This window comes from Rousettus aegyptiacus, unplaced genomic scaffold, assembly GCF_014176215.1.
Source record: "Rousettus aegyptiacus isolate mRouAeg1 unplaced genomic scaffold, mRouAeg1.p scaffold_m13_p_7, whole genome shotgun sequence".
Taxonomy (NCBI): Eukaryota; Metazoa; Chordata; class Mammalia; order Chiroptera; family Pteropodidae; genus Rousettus; species Rousettus aegyptiacus.
The window spans coordinates 48499812-48516042 of NW_023416310.1; the positions used below are offsets into that span (position 1 = coordinate 48499812).

General features: G+C 40.7%; 1 protein-coding gene across 4 annotated transcripts in view; it reads right to left on the reverse strand.

The window, feature by feature from the left end:
* The window catches only part of LOC107502944 (meiosis 1 associated protein), a 64687-nt gene that overhangs the window by 13263 nt on the left and 35193 nt on the right, over positions 1-16231 (reverse strand). For 3 of the 4 annotated variants that reach the window (XM_016130719.2, XM_016130718.2, XM_016130717.2), the window contains exons 5-7: positions 7949-8122; positions 3954-4116; positions 2855-2996 (exon numbers count right to left, since the gene is read on the reverse strand). In XM_016130719.2, the coding sequence (XP_015986205.2) occupies positions 2855-2996; positions 3954-4116; positions 7949-8122 (479 nt within the window). The remainder of the gene's footprint in view (positions 1-2854; positions 2997-3953; positions 4117-7948; positions 8123-16231) is intronic. The other variant, XM_016130720.2, reaches the window with a different exon arrangement.

The window sequence follows — 16231 nt, forward strand, 5'->3', positions numbered from 1 at the left end:
GAGATACCTGCAAATACCGGTAGGTACTATGGGGACAGAACAGGCAAGGCTGAAGTCACTGGGTGCTGGCACCACGGAAAAACATGTGATAGTCAAGGATGCTTCAAGATTAGAAGAGGGAGAGATTGGAGGTAGGGAAGCTAGGTGGGAGTTTACCGAGGAAGTCTTGGTGAGAACAAGCAGTGGGAATGGGAAGGAAAGGACATTTATTATCCATTTTATGAGAGGAAAACTGTTATGACTTAATAATGAAGTGGGCGTAAAGGGTGAGCAGGCTGAAAGTGACTGAGGTTTCAAGCCTGGGTGAGTAGACAACGGTGGTGCTGCTATTACCAGCTGCTATCAACAGAAAGACAGAAGTTAGAGTGAGTAGTTAGCTGGAGAGGAAACATCACAAATGAGAAACAGAAGGCAAGAGTTACATGGGGAGCTGACAACATCTGATTTTAAAAGAGCGTATGAAAATGTTGTAAGAAAGAATACAAAACCAAGGATGGAGTTAAAGAATTGCTAAAAATCTGCACAAACAGGATCAAGAAGGTTAAAATTCTAAGTAAGTCTCGTCGCATAGCAGGTATTCAAAACACACATGTTGAATGAATGAACTGAGGCCTGTGACACACTGCCTTTCAGGCTTTTTGTTGCTTGGAGAAGGTATCATGTGAAAAGCAAGAAGGAAGAGCCATTTAAACACTATCTTGCTTCTCTCTTTTCCAGAAGAGGAGAGTGGTCTTTAACTGAGATGAGGAAGAACAAATGGAGTGGAGGGAACAATAATGTAAGATGAGAGAGGAGCTCTTACAAGTACCTAGTCACTTTAAATGAATTCACGTCCAGTGAAGGACAGAAGCATGGGGTGTTCAGGGGAGGGAGAATTAGCCTCAGTGTTGTAGTCTGTATTTTTCTGGCTATATCTAAAGGAGAGAATTTAGCAAAAAGTTAAAAGCATTGGCTTCGCAGTCCACAGAACTAGATTCAGATTCTGACTCAGCTACTTTGGTAGCTGTGTGACCTTCGATAAGTCACTTCATCTCTCAGACTTCACTCTTCCCCATCTGTAAAAACGAGATTAAGAATCCCTATTCTCACAGCGTTATCGTGAAGATTAAATGAGGTAGAGTATGCAAAGCACTTGGTTAAGTGACTAGCACTTAGTGAGATGTATATGCTGGTCTATATATCTTTGCTTCCTTTACCGATTGTTTTCTTGGGCTACATTTCCAGCAATGGAATTAAAGTATTGAAGGATCACTTTCCAGAACATGCGCACTCCCTCTGGCAGTGTATTATAAAGCCAACGTCTGTTTAAAATACCATGAACTAGAAGAATGTGTACTAAAGCCACTTGAGAAAAATTTCTCCTGAGTGATGTAGCACCTCTGAGATCCTGAGGAACTGGGTGGAGTAAATAGTAAACTAAGCTGTTGGGCTCTAACAGTCAGAAGTATCTGTCATCTCTGCTGTGCGAAGACAGCAGAGTGCTCTTCAAATAGGAAACAGGAACTCAGTGGGTGGACCTAAAAGGGACTGTGGGCTTCGAAACAGGAAAAAAAGAAGTCTGCTTCTGATAGCGAAAGAGACGAACTGCTGTGCTGTCCTGATCACTCATGTTCTGCTAGGTCAAACCTTTATTCTATATCCACTTAGCAGTTCTACATGTCTTTGGCTTATATTTGTGGTTGTTTTATTTTGCTTTGTAAGTGTTGTATTACTGTTTCATGTATGTGATCTCTTAGTTTTTCCATTTCAGGAAATGGCATACACATACTTGTCCAAATTAGAAATCAGGCAGTTATTTGATACTTTTCTCTTCCTCACTCCCTACATCCAATCCGTCACCAATTCTGACACTGTCTCTACAACATTTCCTTAACTGGTTTACCTTTCTCAAGTTGACTTTCAACATTTGAGTGCAAGCCACCATCATCTCTTGCCAAGATGACCGTTACGCCCAACTGCCTCAATTTCTTGTTTCCGTTCTTCCTTCTGCTGGTTCATTTCCAAATTTTGGCCCAGGTAATCTTTTAAAAACTTAGATAGATGATGTCATTTCTCATGATTTTTTTTGGTCCTTAAAGCCCAAAGTCCTTACTTTGGCCTACAAAGCTTTGCGTAATTTGACCCCTACTCACTTCTCCTCTCCACCTAGTGGCTCTCTCCTCTCACTCTCTGTTTGTTACAATGGCCTTTTCATTCTCAATTCTTCTCTCAGCTCTTTCCAGCCTTGGGGTTGATGCACACGTCTTTCCCTGTGCTTGGGATGCTCTTCCTGTCACCATTCACCTGGCTAACTCCCATTCACCTGGCAGGCTTCAGTTTAAATGTCACATTCACAGAGAAGTTCTCTGATAGCAGCCTCTTCTTTTCCTTCCTAAACTTCTCAGAATTAGGACTATATATGTTTAATTCTGTCTCTTCCATTAGAGAGTAAGTTTCTTGAGGCCATAGATAATATCTATTATGTTTCCACTAAATACCTACGGCTTAGAACAATGTCTGGCAAAGACTAGGTGCTCTTTATGTAAATGAACCATAATGGTCAGCACAGTGTTAGGAAGAAAATTGGTTTAAAAATATAGTTACTTATGGACACTTCTCTGTACCATTTAAAGGTAAAAACTCAGGGATTTTAAAGTTTAGTGTCATATAACTGAATTCAGGAATTATTCTTTATAACATAAAACCAACAAAAGCAAGTCATATTTAATCCACATTTCAGAGATTTTCCAGTTTTTTCCTGTCTTCTTAAGGATTGGAGCAGGTTTGGGATCAGGGCAACATTAAGCTAACTGTTTTTCTGTGGTTGGTATTTTAACACTCTTCCTCTTCCTCACATGGGGATGTGGGTACTCACCAGCAGACTGTGACACAAAGCATGGAAATGCTGCTGATTTGTCTCTAGCTCATCCCAGTCCAGCTGCCAACAGCTTGTGGGCCTCAGGATAAATGGGAGTCCATATGTGACTGACTCACAGATACCAGTTGATTTTAGAGCCCTGGGAAGAGGCAACGGCAGTGAAAGCTCCTTAGTAATATCCAGAACCTTGACCTAGACATACTTAAATTCAGATAAGTCTATGACCCTATTATGAAATCCTTTAGGTTAGGGCCTATGAATTATTCACCTAGTCTGGCCAGTACCCAGCAAGGTATCAGGCACATAGCACACATTCTCAAAGCCTGTTAATCAATGAATGGAGCAGCCATCATGAAGGCTCATGACTCTGGTAGATATTTCTTCTCCTGAGCTCATTCTATTCCAAGTGACTTCCCTAGTGACACTCCCATAATACCCCTGCTACAGCAATCATATAACACAATAGTACGCTAACCGTCGGCATCCCAGTCTTGGCTCTTGTGTGGTGAGGTGCTGACAGAGGATGCATTGAAGATGATGCATTTAAGAAGGTTCCCAGCAGCATCTATGATCACAAACCCATGAACAAATTTATTCAGAAACCTGTGCATGGGTACTGCCAGAGGAACCAGAAGCAGTAAAGTTGGCCTTTGCCATCATTGCTAATTCTTCCTTGGACTTGGCTTCCCTGGAAGCGGGAATTCTAGTGCTTAGAGAAGCGGGAGGGCAGGGGAAGAGCCTATGTACCACTTGCTCTTTGAAGGTCGGATCTCTGTCCTGATGCCTAAACACAACTTGTATTCGGTAAATATCTACTGAATGGATAAACACCATTCTGTGGATTTTATTTTTCCCTTCATTTAAAGACATTCTGGATTTCCAGTCCTCATCCAGACCTCCAAGTGTCCTGCTGCTGCACACATCTCTGTCATCTGCTCATTTCTCTCCACATACTGAACAGCCTGGCTGTGCTCAGCCCATATCTGACTCCTGCCTGCCCAACACTTGGGGATATCCTCTCTCTCTAGGCTTTCTAGCCCTAAAACCCATAAGAACAAGTATTTGCATGGATTAGGGAGATTCCTATGGACCATACTTGATCACCCGGAGTTTATAACGACAGGCCGAGGACTGGGAAGCCATCTGGCAGAGTGTGCTGAAGTCTCCTTTGGGGTCATCCATTCTCAAGGAGCCATCAGCTGTACCAGGGAGTAAGGACGGGCTGAGGAATCGCTCTTGGAGATCACATTTCAGGCACACTAGGATAAAAATGACACTGGGGGAGGGATGTCTGTCACAAGTTCCCTCAGGCTATGCAATTAAAAGACAACATCTGCCACCTGTTCTACCTCCAGGAGGCGAGTAAGAGTTGGGAGGAGGCAGGAGAGTGGAAAGAGAAAAGTATGATTGGTTTGGGAAGGCAGAGCAGGTCTGGAACCTACATTACTGCTCTGCGCAACAGGTAACATTTTCTGAGTCTGACATGATTTTTACTCGTTTTACTTCTGTGCTGGTTGAGAGATCTGGTTTAGGATCCAGCCTGAGAGGAACATGTGTCTTCTGTGGAAGAGGCAGCTAACACTACAATATACACAGGCCTTTTTACAGAAGGAAATCTTGCCTCTTCTGCTTAGCTTCTTCTGCAAAGCGGCTTAGCTTTGACAAGACCATAGGTCAGATGAAGGAAGAGCAGGAAAGCAGAAGTAAGGCAGTCAGCTGATAGCTACTGTTCCTCTGTTGGCTCTTCTAGTGACATTTGGGGGCTGGGGAGGAATAAGTTCCTGAAACAGTTTACTTCTAAATTTTTCAAAGGAACAAAAGTATAGAAATTTTTGGGCCTTGGAGTATCACCGTGGCACCAGACCACAGGTCTGAGAGGGCTTTGACTAAGTATGAGTTATTTGTCAAGGTATCATCCTCTTCTGTATTAAGCTTCTGCTCCAGCAGTTATATTCACATGCCAGAGTGTATGATGTTCTGTTGCACTAGGCTTGAATCCTTGATATTACAAAGTTTTTCAATAAAATGTATACTGGTTTTGAATATTATTAACAAGTTTACAAATACACAAGTGTTGAGTACCTGTGAGAAGGCTAGTAGTTGCTGTTAGTGATTTGTGAAATGATCAACTGCAGCATGAGGTACAAACAAAAGTAGAAATAATGTAGAAAAAAATAGGATGCCAGAACGGATGTCAGGTGCAGCTGGCCCTCTGGGCTTGGCACTCAGACGTAGAAATTAATTCTGTGTGAGATAGCTCTTGGCCTGGTGTGTCCTAGAGCCCAGCAAGTCAGTAGGAAGGACTTTGCTCAAGCCTCTGGCTTCCCCTCATTGCTGTATGCCTGGGCTTCAGAACAGGACAGTTGTATTTATCTGGCTAAGGTTCTCAACTCTGGCTGAATTAAAATTCTCCTATGAAACTTTTAAAAGATACCGCTGTCTGGGCCCTACCTCACACCAATCAAATCAGGATCTCCGGGGATGAAGCCCAAATGTTCCTCATATGATTCTTATTGTAGCTGGGGCTAAAACTATAGGAACAGTAGTCTCAGCAGACTGTTCCAAAGTTGGGAAAGCTGTATCAGCTGGGCTTGGGTCTAGAACAAGGCATCCTTCTCACTACCCAGAATCCAGGTGCCGAGGTGGCAGACCTCAAACCCAAGAAATTAGAAAAAACACTATCTGAAGCTGACTGTGCACTTTGTCCATCAGACAAAGGCTTCTGAGGGAAGCACCTAGAGAAGGGGTTAAGGGCCCCAGGCAGCTACAGAAGCAGGTGGTGTGCAGTGGAGAACCTTGTAAGGGGTCAAAGTGAACATCTGAGGAGCAGTCCTCAAAAGATTCTATAGTAGGAACGCTGAGAGTTTTGGTTTTGTTTCTTTCTTTCTTTTTTCTTTCTTTCTTTTTTTTTTTTTTGTAGTGAGCCACATATGCAAAAATCCAAGGGTATGGCAATGTGTTGGTGTTTTAACCCATGGATAACTATAGCATGGTCCTTACTGTGGTTGCATAAACTCTCGGGTGGCTCATTCCACTGCATGGGAGGCCTGCTTTCCCCAGACCTCATTCCGACTATATTTGAGCACCTGGATTCCAGTGAAGTTCTCCCCAGCAGAAGAGCTGATGAGTCTGGATCTAAGTTCTATCAGAGACCTGTGGACTTCCAAAAAATGGTTGCAGATGGAGATAAACATTCAGGCTCTGAGCCTGGTGCTGAAAGCCATGAGAAGAGGGAGGGCAAAACAGAGAAATTCTCAATAGTACCACAGATAAATGCTGTGCAACAGTGAAAGGAAGGCTGGTTGCAGGAGTTCCTGGCCTTTGAGGGACCCTGCCTTCTTAGTAAGAAAAGCGAATCTCTAGCTCTTTTGTTTAGAATTACCCAGCATGAGGCAGGCTGTGTAGTAGGTAAGGGCCTTGGCTCTGGAGGCAGACAGACTGGGTTTGATGAATACCTCTGGGCTGAGAGGAGTCAAATGTACAAAATATAGATTTCTAGTCCTGAGGGTAAGAATGGGCTCTGGTGTTGCCTGGCTTCAAATTCTGACTCTGTTATTAACTTTCTCTGCAGTGCTGGGGAAATGTTTAATTTTGCTAAGTCTCAGTTTTCTTATCTATAAAATAGTGATAATATTGTTTTTAATTGATTCCAAGATGCATTATTTTCACATACTAACATCTCTATATGCGTCTCACAATTGCCACTGACCAGGTACACACTTGTAACCTGTACATAGTACTCTAACTTAAAAAAAGCTCTCTCATAAACAAATAAAATACTATTTCTAAGTGATAAGAAAGCACTGTGTTATGTTAAATTGGCAGTATTTTTCTTTCTAAGTGGTACACAAAATATTGGTATATCTTATAATTGATAGCATCTTAGATTCAATGACATTATGGTGACATTACCTGACTCATGATGTTGTGTGAAGATGAAATGGGATAATGCAAGGGAAAGAGTTAACATAGTGTTTTGGGAAAAAGAAATAAGAAGTGAATTCCAGAGGATGGGACAGGAAACAATTGAAACTATCAGCCTTGGACAAAAGGGGTGGAGAGGAGGTCTTGAAAAGAAGATTTCATATAAGGAAAGACAGATTAAAATCCAGGTAAGTTGTCAAAGGCATCCTAGGCCCTAGGTTGAAATAGGGGGTAGTGGTGGGATAAAGAACTGATAATTATCTCCAGAAAGAAAGGACCAAAGTGTATCTTCTCCTTTGGGGCTGGGAATCTGTACCCATTTTTCTCATTGAACTCCCACTCTTAAAAGGGAAGACAGGCCTTGGTACTTTTCCTTCAGAGCTTGGCCTTGAGGAATCAGCTTTTCCAAACTCATTGTGGCTGACTATACTGATGGGCCCATTTGTAGGCCCTGCCACCTGGGTCCTAAGTCAACCTTCAAAAGGAATATGAGACTAGAAATGGCTTTATCTGTATCATCTAGTGGGACCTGGAATGAAACATCAATACCCGCCAGAACAATATCCAAGGCCTGTTGGCATGTCCAGAACACTGGATTGATCTCTAGGTTTCCAGAATTGCCAGGACATGCTTTGGGAATGTAATCTTGGGTCTCTAGATGTCCCCCCTGGGGCCTGCCTTTGTAGTTGCTTTAGTTCCCCTCGATTTGATGTCTCCTTATTCCAAAGACCTCTCTTTAAATCTTTGTTTAGTCTTGGCTCTTTTCCTCTACTCATAGGTCCTGTTGATAATGTTGAGATACCGGCCTGCTTCAAATTATAATGTCATTAATAGCTACTGCATTAAAAAAAAAAAACTTGGAAAAAATGATTCACTGTGCTCTTATGTAGTATAGCTACTGCCCTACTATTGAGGTGGCTGTCTATGCCTCTTAACTGTTCCTTGCTGTCTGGACTTAATTACATTCAGTTTTCTAACTGGTCACTTTTTAGAAATTCTTTCCTTATTCCTTATTCTTACACTGGACAACTTCAGCCAATCCTCCTCTAATCCCTAACCCTCAACTATTCTGTAGTCTGATGACTCACCAGTTTAGAATCCAAATCCTAGATTAGGGTGATCATAGCCTAAATAATATGTCTTTTGGGGTGGGGTGGGGGCATATACTTGGATTATCTGTGCCTCTGGAAATGTTGCTGAAGGATGATGAAGGAAGAAGAAGATGGATATGTTCTTGGTCTGTTCCACTGTTATGTAGCCAGGCTTTGAAGAAAATCTCCATGCTGACAATATCATTGTCTACAGTCTGAAAGTCAATGTCAGTTCCCAGTATAGAACTCTCTGCAGAAGAAAAGGAAATAGTGGTTAAAGTGTTTAATTCTTTAATTGTAAATTTTGAACAATATAAAATTTTAAATGCACCCATTTTTTGACCCATTAATTCTACTTCTAGATATCTACCCTACAGACATTCTTGGATAGTACATAAAGAGATATATGCAAAGATGTTCGGTATAGCATTGTTGCACTAACGAATAATCAAAACACCAAACAGGAAGCAGTTCAAATGCCCAGCAATAAGGGAATGTCTAAATAAATTACGGTACACTCAGACTACGGAGTATTATGTAGCTGTTAACAAATAAAGTAAAACTAAATGTAGTGAAATGAAAAGCTAGGAGATAGTAAGTGAATAAAGTTGTAGAACAAATGAGCTCATTTACATAAAAATAAAACTATTGGCCTAAGTACACACGTATGTATATAAATGCATTTTTCAGAGGTCTGGAAGGCTACCATCGAACTGTTAGCAGTAGACAGGCGTGGAATTGGGATTGAGTTCTGAGATACACTCCTTTTTATTATTCATATTTCTATACTGTTTGAATTTTATTGCAATCATGTATTTAAACATTCTAGAATACAAAAACAGCAATAAAATAATATAGCAATGCGAATTAAATACTTAGTTAACAAGGGGCGCTTCAGCTTTTTGTTGTTTCACAGTAAAAATGTATTCAATTATTACTCCTGTTACAAAAAAAATAAATTTTACAAAGATGAAAAGAAAAAAAAAAAACAAAAAAAAGATGAACTCCCGGGCTCTACCTTCTGACACAGTTTATGCAAGTTTGCCATTGGCATGCTGTATCTCATAGTGCAATCAGCAGCCAAGAAGACAGTGATGGTCTGGTGGAGTGTGATTTGATTCCAAATCTGAAGAAATGGAGCTGAGTGGGTGCATGAGGAGGCTTTGCTGGGTTACTTCATGCTTCAGGCAACACTAGCTCAGGAGTTGGGGTCTGAATATGCAGGTAAATGTCTGTAAAAGCCAAATATTAGGTGGTGGAGGAAGCGCAGAGAGAGGAAATGAGGAAAGAGCTGGAAAGAACGTGAAGAGGAACCCAAATTTTTTTGCCTGACTGTGAAGGACTCTCTGAAATCCTTTTACAAAGGGCCTAAGAAAAGCCGATTGCTCCAATGAATTAACTTCTGTGTATGACTCATAGACCCCAGAGGAAGGTTGGTCTATTTCTAGAACAACATTCCTGAGGACAAGTATGCAGAGGTGGCAGACTCTTTACAAGGAACAAAGGGCTTCAGTCCAACGTGTTGGTACCCACACGGGAGGTGTGGTGAGACTTATATGACTTCATGTCATATTTAATGACTAGTTCTGTGTCTGAAAAGGGGCACCAAATGCAGTTCTCTTTGACCAGTAGGATTAAAACTGTCTTTTATGAATAACGATGAGGATTCATTAGCTAATTAGTTATTTCATTAGTTTCTTTAGGCAGAAATATTCATCATGTATTACATAGAAGATAAAATACCAGGTACAAAGATCTAATGATACTCTTTAAAGGGTTTATAAAGCAATATTATATATATGTTTTTCAAAGGAATATTTATTGCAGTTATAAAGCAACACTATTTTTGACCATTCTTCTTAAACTCTTATCTGCCCCATTATGTTTTAGGGTGCTATAGTGATAAATATAAAGTAATTTGTCAAAGAAATGTCCCTTGTAAGTAATGAGAAAGGTTCTTTTTAATAATGTGAATCTTATTTTTGTCACAGGCAAAACAAGAAAAACCTTATTTTTTTTGATTCTGGACTTTGACTTGAATGGCATATGAAAATGACTAAACAACTTCTCCTCAGGGAGACAAAACAGTTATTAAAGCATGAGGAGGCAGATACAGAACTAATAACATGGAATTGAGCAAAGAATGAAATGAAAAAAGTATTTCATTTTTTTCTCCCCAGGGAAAGGGTAGAAACTCTTCCCATGGCCAGTAAAAGGGGACAACTGCTAAGTTATCTCCCACTGAGAATCTGGACATAAAAGTAGGAGTTTTCCCAGAGTTAAACCACAGAATGGTGAGGTCCATTAAAAACAGTGATCTTAAGAAAGGAGAATGGCTTACTGACCACAGTGAGATTTGGCTGGAGTCTGTGGACGGTACTGGCCTATCTAAAGAATTAACATTACAGAGAGGATTGGCCAGAAACGAAGTACAGAGAACAGGAGCATCCCAGCATGGCTCAGAGGAGAGGGCTTGCTGGCTCAATGATGTGCTCCAGTGCCAGGATGTTTCTGTTAAGTCTCTGCTCTTCCTGGTGATGATGATGGTTATGGTTCTCCCTCTAATATATCCTGGCTTGTAACAGTCATGGGGATGTAGAGTACAACATAGGGAATATAGTAATAACTATATATGGTGCCAGGCGGGTACTAGACTTATCGGAGGGATCACTTAAGTTGTTTAAATGTCTAACCACTATGCTGTACATCTGAAACTAATATAAAATAATGTTGAATGTCAAATTTAATTGAATAAAAGTATTCTGGCTTATACTTTGGTCTTAGGCTAGATAAGGTAAGCCTGTTTTGGAGAGGGTGCTGACAAAATAATTTTCTGATCCTACGAAGCCGAAGGACCAAGCCCGAAACATGGTGTCTCTCAAGGAAAATGCCGGTCTTCTCTGCAGACACCCCATCAACATTCTTGAAGGTCTGTCCTACTTCTTAACCTATAGGTTCTTGGGAGAGCCACAGAGCAGAGCTTATTCCTTGGAAAAAGTTCTCATGTAATTTCCACAGAGACACCGTGCTTCAGGTTTGATTCTATAGTTTTTCAGGCTCAGAAGGGAGTCAGCTTCTCAAGGACAGTCACATTGTTCAAGTTAACTACTAATGTGTTAAGCAGAACACGCTAGAGGGAAAATGTCTTTTCCATTTTCTTTGCCAGTGGTTCAGACATTCCTTTCCTTGTGCCTGGATCATGGCAGTAACCTCTTAGCTGTCCTATCAAACTCCATTCCTTCTCCAGTACTTACATACTACTACCAGTTAATTCATCTAAAATGTGGTTTCATCAGATCCTATCTTTGCTAAAGAGCACATATTGCCTTCTTGCTGTCATCTTTATTACCCTCACTCAGCCTATATGACTGGTAATAATCATTATCATTCCTCAAATACCACATCCTTCCATTCTTCTATGATGGCTTATACGATTCCTTCCATCTCTACCTGTTGAGATCCTGTAATCCCATCCCCCACAGGTAGCTTACATAGAGCTGAAGCTTAGCAAATGCCTGTTAAGTTAAACAACAAATTAAACAATTGCTCCCTCCTCCTTGGCTCTCACGACTTTTTCCTGTAACTCTTCTGCTTCAACTAAGTTAGTCTCCTTTGTCACATGACTTCCTTCCTTAGTGCTTTTATCAATCTATGGCCTGTGCCTCCCTCAGAATTCAACTCAGAGCTGACTCTGTCCAGGAAATTATGCTTAATTATATACTCCATTATTCAGTTTTAATCAGCACCCCCTGGGTATCTGTGGGCTTCTTTTGGTCAATACTAATTACACTTGTTAATTGTCTCCCCTGAAGGGGTTTCTTCTCTTTCTGTGAGTTTTTGAAAGGTGATGGGAGGTAGCGGAAGGACAAGGGTTTAAATCTTGACTTGAAAGTTGTTAGCTATGTGACTTTGGGCAAAATGAGGATAGTACAACCTATGTCACAGTTATAGCGAGGCATGCAAAGTAAGATGATTATCTCTGAATGGCATGCGGTAGGTCCAACAAATGTCATTTTCTTCCCTTACTCTCATCAACAAAGTCATTTGCATTTATAGGATAAGAATGTGCTTTCCTTTTTTAAATTCTCCCCTCCCCGCCCATCACTTCCCTTGGTGACTGCTTCTTCCCCAACACTTAGAACAGTGTTCCTCATCAGTTCTAAATGTGCTACATTTGGGGGCTGAGGAAGAGACTTCTCAATTTCTCAGATACTGAAAAGCAGCTCCCACATGGACTGCGGAGCAGCGCACTGGACACCAGATGAGCCGAGAGCCAGCAAGGGTATGAAATAAAAAGGCTACCAGAACGTGGGCGCAGCTCTGTGCATCTGGGTGATTAAGACAAGTGAGGAAGTCCTGGTTCACAGCAGCCTACCCAGCAGCCAGCATTTACATTCAGTTTTTGGAACTACCCTGCCCCCCTGTGGCCACAAGCAGTGACATCCTTCACTGAGCTCTTTTTAAGCTTTTCTGGAAGGGCTACAATAATGAGAAAAACTAATCATTGAAAATAAGGTTAATGCCTAAAGCGTCCTACTCAGAAGTCAACCTAAAAACAGGGTTACAAAATGAAAATGTGTTTAAAATGGGAGAATTAAACACTTTCACACACATCCATGCACGTTTAATGGCTGTATTTTTCTCTTGACATGGAATGCCTAAAGTGAAGGTCCAAGAAAATGGTGCTCCTGGCCAGGCTGCAAATCTTCTCTAGTCTCACAAAGGCCCTGACCTATAGGCCAGACCTGTTTCTATCCAAATGACCTTCACGCAGCCTCTTCTTGGGTTCACAGATGAGTATCACGGGTTCTTGGAACCTCCTGAAATTATATACAATTTTCACCTGTATGTGTATACATATACTTTGGTGGGGCGGAGGAAGAAGATAGGTCTTTAGCTTTTAACAGGTTCTCGAAAGAGCTCCATGATCCCAAAAAGGTCAGTAACCACTACAGAAACTATGAAATCATGGTATCTTAGCCTCCCTAAGTCATTTTATAATCAGTGCTGGCTACTCTCTGAATACAGAAGTAGCTCTGGGTTGTTAACAACCAGGTTAAGTAATCAAAGCAGACGGATTTTGCTCAGGAACAGCTATGCAGTCACTCAACCACTGTCCCTAAATCAGCAATGGCATGAGGATCAGCTGCAGCAGCTCACAATGTTGGGGGCAGTCCAGCTTGTCTGTCACTTGCCTCATTTGTGGAGGTAATGCTTGGACCCTGGGAAAAAGGAGGTGGCAAGGACAGTGGTAGTTATGGCAATGTGGACTCTGTCAAGAAGTGAGTGCAGGACTGACCAAGACCATGTTCCTGAGGTGTCAGTCTATAAGAGGGGTTAAAATAGCACTAGAATGTATGAGACAGAGAAAATTTATTTCCCTGGACTCTTATGAAGGAGAGTACTGTTGTCATTCATTCACTTGCTTATTCTTTCATTTAATTTGTCATTCAAATAATTATTTATTTAGTGCCTTCTGTGAGCTAAGCATTGATTGTGCCATCAATGAAAGAGGCAAATTTCCTGCTTTAGTGGCTTATATTCTAGTGGGAAAACAGATAATAAACAAATAAAACAGAAAACAAATGCAGATAATGATAGATACTATGAAGAAAAACAAAGCAGGATAAGGGTGTGTGTGTGTGTGTGTGTGTGTGTGTGTGTGTGTGTAGCTTGGTATGTTGGAGGAATAGCAAGAAGGCTGAAACAGAACAGGATGGGAAAAAAGGACTGGCTGATAAGCTGCTGGGATAAATGATGGGAGCCCCAAAGAAGCATGCTCATGAAATAACAGGTAGTCACCACGCTTGCTTCTCAGGAGGGTGGGTGCCATTATTGCAAGGCTTTGGCTTTGCAGAGGGAGCCAGCACTCCTTTCCTTTCTCTTTCTCTTTGCAGCTGTTTGCTCCTAAACAACGGTTGAACTAGTATTTTAAAAATATGTGTTTGAAGGTGTGCCAAACTACTAACTTGCATGGGACGTCCACTGACCCTCCCATACATGCTTTCCGTTCTGTGGTGGTGGACAGTGGAGGAAGGAGAAGAGAGGAATCTGGGAGTCCAATGAGTAGAACTCAAGCAGAGACTTCTGGCTTGCAGTGGATATGCCTCTTTCTCAGCCCTAGTCAGCTACCCAGAGAGCAATACAGTACAGGAGTCAGGCTGGTGCAGTCTACGGTGGGCTGAAAACAAAAATCCAAACCAGAACAACCCTCAACTGTTAACCAAAGAATGAAATACTAATGAGTCACGATGATTAACTTTTTCCACATCATAGCTCCAGGGATCATTTCTTTCTTTCTTTTTTTTTTTTTAAAAATTCTTTAATGTCACCACATACTTGACTTTTCTTTTTTTCTCTTCCTTCCTTCCTTCCTTCCTTCCTTCCTTCCTTCCTTCCTTCCTTCCTTCTTTCTTTCTTTCTTTCTTTCTTTCTTTCTTTCTTTCTTTCTTTCTTTCTTTCTTTTCCTTTCTCTCTCTTTCTTTCGTTCTCGCTCTTTCTTTTTCTTTCTTTCTTTTGTTCTTGCTCTCTTTCTTTCTTTCTTTCTTTCTCTTTTCTTTAACTGAATAAGTTTGACATGTAACATTGTGCAAGTTTAAGGATACAGCATATTATTTGATAAATTTATATACTGTAATATGGTTGCCGATATAGTGATATTACCACACTACATAATTATAGAACAATATTATTGTCTATGTTCCTTATCCTGTGCATTAGTTTTTACTCTTTAACTCTATCACTTTTACCCACCCCCCCAGTCACCAGTCCTGAGGTAACCACCATTTTACTCTGTTTTTTACAGGCTTAACTTTTTTAGATTCCACATATATATAGTACTTGTCTTTCTGTCTGACTTATCTTGCTTAGCATAATGAGTTAAAGGTCCATCTATGTTATCAGAAATGGGAAGATAGCTTCCTTTCTCATGGCTAAATAATATTCCATTGTGTACATGTACTACAACTTTTTTTTTTTTCAATTCATTTGTTGATGGGTATTTGGGTTATTTCCATATCTTGGCTATTGTGAATAATGCTGCAGTAAACATGCTAGTGTAAGTATCTCTTTGAAATCCTGTTTTTATTTTTTTGGGTATATACCCAGAAATAGAATTGCTGGCTTGTATAGTAGATCCATTTTCAACTTATTGAGGAACCTTCATATTGTTTTTCATAGTGGTTGGACTAATTTACATTCCCACCAACAATGTAAAGTTGGCCCTTAAACAATGTGCAGGGTAAGGGCACTGACCACCCTCCTTGAAAATCCTCATATAACTTAAATTGGCCCTTTGCACATGCGGATTCCAAAACTGCCAGCTGACCCTTGAACAATGCTGGTTTGAACTGTGCAAGTCAGTTGAACTGAGCAGGTCAACTGAAAAAAAATCCACATAGAAGTGGCCTCGTGCAGTTTGAACCCATGCTGTTCAAGGGTCGACTATATAAGGGCTCCCTTTTCACCATGTCCTCGCCAGCACCAGTTGTCTTTTGTCTTCTTGATGACAGTCATTCCAACGTGTGTGAGGTGATATCTCATTGTGGATTTGATTTGCATTTCCCTGATGATTAGTGAGGTTGAGCATCTTTTCATGTGTCTGTTGGCCATTTTAATGATGTCCTCTTTGGAGAAGTGTCTGTTTACTTCTTCTGCCCATTTTTAAATTGGATTATTGAGTTGACTGAATTCTTTATATATTTTGGATATTTACCCCTTCTCTAATATATGATTTGCAAAAATTTCCTCTCATTCTGTAGGCTGTCTTTTCATTTTGTTGATTGTTTCTTTTGCTGTACAGAAGCTTTTGGTATCATGCCCAAAGAAATTATTGCCAATATTGATGAGCTTCTTTTCAACATTTTCTTCTAGGAGATTTATGGTATCAGGTCTTATGTTTAAGCATTTGATCCATTTTGAGTTAACTTTTGTCAGTGGTGAGACAGGGGACATCTTCATTGTTCTAAATGTGTTTCTCCAATTTTCCAAGCACATTTGTTGAAGAGACTATCCTTTTTCTGCTGCAATATTCTTGACTTCCTTGTCAAATAGTAGTTGACCTTATATGCCCCAGGTTTAATTCTGGACTCTTTGTTCTGTTTCATACAATGGATGATTTACATCGTTAGTGACAAACTATTTCCAGAAAAATTACTTTGGCTGGGAGAGTAATCTTTTTAGAATTACTTTTTCTCAGGCCTGTGTGTTTCCAATAGGGCAGAAGCCTGTAACTGGTGGCTGGGACTTCCCTATGGGGAAAGCAGCACCATGTTCCCACGCATTTGGGGTGATGGGAGCAACCCTGCATGACAAGGAGCTGTCAATATTCCCTGCCAGCCAGTCCTGCTTTGAGATATAT